This window comes from Malurus melanocephalus, unplaced genomic scaffold, assembly GCF_030028575.1.
Source record: "Malurus melanocephalus ecotype Western Australia unplaced genomic scaffold, MMel_1.1 scaffold_1281, whole genome shotgun sequence".
In the NCBI taxonomy this organism is placed as follows: domain Eukaryota; kingdom Metazoa; phylum Chordata; class Aves; order Passeriformes; family Maluridae; genus Malurus; species Malurus melanocephalus.
In genome coordinates this window covers 31,665-34,135 of record NW_026624513.1, presented here as the reverse complement: position 1 = coordinate 34,135, position 2,471 = coordinate 31,665, and the positions used below count along the sequence as shown (strand labels likewise).

Sequence of the window (2,471 nt, the reverse complement as noted above, 5' to 3'; positions counted from 1 at the left end):
ATATGGGACAAGGCCGGGCCGTACGAGCCCCGCGTCCCCCTGCCCTCGGATCATCCATCCATCCACCTCCAGGGGATCGGGAATCACCGGTGCCGGGACCACGGGAGCATCCGGGACTCAACTCCCCGCCCATCCCGCAGCGTTCCCATTCCTGCCCCTGTCCCACGTCCCAGCCCGGCCTCCGATGGACCCTCAGCGGGACGAGACCCCTGCTCCCTRTCCCAGCCTCCGACGTGCCCACAACACAATGGGACCGCCCCTCCCAGGACCCTGCCCAGCGGCAAAGGGGGCTGGAACCTCAAAATCCTAAATAAAATCAGGCATCAGGCGTGAATCCAACGKTTTAATGTGTGCCTGGACAGCGCCAGCCCCACGGGCCAGGACACCCGAGGGTGCTGTGCTGCTCCATCCCGGAGCGGGGAGGGCGCTGGGGACACGCGGCTCCGCTTCCCTCCCCTGCCCGGGGCACAGGAGGGTGGCAGCTGGTGTCCCCGCTGTCCCTCGGTGTCCCCCGGTGTCCCGCGGTGTCCCCGATCCCTCAGGAGCACTTGAGGATGAAGAGGTTGCAGGAGGTGCCGCGGGGGCAGCTGCAGAGTTTCCCGATGCGCGCCCCGCGCCGCACCGCGCACGGCTCCCCGGGCTCGCACTGCGGGACGGCACCGTCAGCCCCGGGGTTTTGGGGACCCCCTGAACCCCCCCGAGCGAGCACCCACCGCCCCCCAGCCCCGCCGTACCCACGGCACCCAGCTCAGCCTTTTCTCCAGCGCCGGCGGCTCCCGGGATCCCAACTGTTCCAGCACCTCCTGGAGCACCTCCACCTGTCACGGACAGCACCGGGACATCCCGAGTGACCGGGACACCCGGGAATTCTCAATCCGTGTCACCCCGAGTGCAGAACTCTGGGTCCGTGTCACCCCGAGTGACCGGGACACCGGGGAACTCTCAATCCGTGTCACCCCGAGTGCAGAACTCTGGGTCCGTGTCACCCCGAGTGACCGGGACACCGGGGAACTCTCAATCCGTGTTACCCCGAGTCCCCGGGACAATCGTGAATTTTCGGTCTGTGTCACCCTGAATCCCTGGGACAGCCGGGAGCTCTCGATCCGTGTCACCCCGAGTTCCAGGGACACCCAGGAGCTCTAGATTTGTGTCACCCCGAGTCCCCGGGACAGCTGGGAACTCTCGATCCGTGTCACCCTCAGTTCCCGGGACACCGGGGAACTCTCGATCCGTGTCACCCCCAGTGCCCGGGACACCCAGGAGCTCTGGTTCCCTGTCACCGCGAGTCCCCCAGGTTCCTGTCCCATCCCCACCCTGTCCCTGGCTCATCCAGCTCGGGAATCGGGGCTAGGCCGGGATCAGAGGTTCAGGATTTGTCCTTAGGATGCGTCCCACCCATGGGTGCAGCTCCAGTCCCCCCCCTCCGGTACCCACCACCCTCCCTGCAGCTGAACCGGAGCAGCTGGGATGGGACAGAAAAGGAAAACCCACCCAAAATGTCCCAAAACAGCAGTTCCTGCATGCTGCGGGATGTCCCTGTTGTCGCTGCTGCGAGGAGCCCTCCGAGGACSCCACAGCAGCAGCACAAAACCAGCGGTGGCGTCTCGCTCTCCCCCTCCCCAATTCCCCAGGGATTCCCCAGGGACCCCCCGGCACGGCCCCAAACCGGGATGGGGGTAACAGGAGCATCTCGAAATGTCCCAAAACCGCGCAGGGAAGCCCTGGGGATCCCCTTCCCCTCTCCCCCAGCCCCTTACCAGCTCTGTCTCCTCCCGGCTCTGCCCGGGCGGGCTCAGGGTGGGCCGGASCCCCGGTACCGGCTCCGGGGTGCCGAGCACGATGAGGCCGGAGCCCAGCAGGCAGAGCAGGCAGAGCGGAGCGTGTTCCATGTTCCCAGCGCCAGACGCGTCCCTGTTTGCTCCTGGGTGCGCTGGTCTCAGTTTTATCCCCCCGGAGCCGCCCCCACCCGYGGTGTGGGCAAACACCCGGTGACGCAGACGGGGCGCCTGTGTTCCCCCGAATCCCGGCACCGTCATCGGGCTGAGAGGGGGACACAGCCCCGGGAAACGCGACCCTGGGGACGCAGGAGCCACCAGGCAGCGGTGGGATGGACGTCAGCACCGAGCGCAGGGAGGGACCCCCGGGTGACCCCCCCGGCAGCAGCCGCCGCCAATTCCCTGAGCAAACACCGGGCTCGTCCCGGCTGCCTCATCCCGCGGGTCCCTCCGGACACGGCACGGACCGGGGGCACGGGGGCTCTGAAAAGGGTTTATTGTAACGGTGGGGACAGCCGGGGGGACAATAGGGGGGGGACAGCCGGAGGGACAGCCGGGGGGACAGCAGGGTGGGACACAGGGGAGCTGCAGCTCTCTTGTCCCTCAGCCCTTTCAGGCCCTCCAGGATCCCTAGAGGGATTCTCCGGTCCCATTACATCCCTGTTCCGAACCCCACAGGATCCCCACAGACACCCC

General features: G+C 67.3%; 1 protein-coding gene across 1 annotated transcript; it reads right to left on the bottom strand.

Annotated features, from left to right (window-relative positions):
* Positions 1-335: 335 nt before the first annotated feature.
* LOC130586754 (cocaine- and amphetamine-regulated transcript protein-like) lies at positions 336-2,304 on the bottom strand. The gene is made up of 3 exons (XM_057387648.1): positions 1,758-2,304; positions 735-818; positions 336-646 (listed from the first exon to the last, which is right to left on the bottom strand). The coding sequence occupies exons 1-3, from the start codon at positions 2,034-2,036 to the stop codon at positions 539-541; spliced, it is 471 nt and encodes a 156-aa protein (XP_057243631.1). The 5' UTR covers positions 2,037-2,304; the 3' UTR covers positions 336-538.
* Positions 2,305-2,471: the final 167 nt, after the last annotated feature.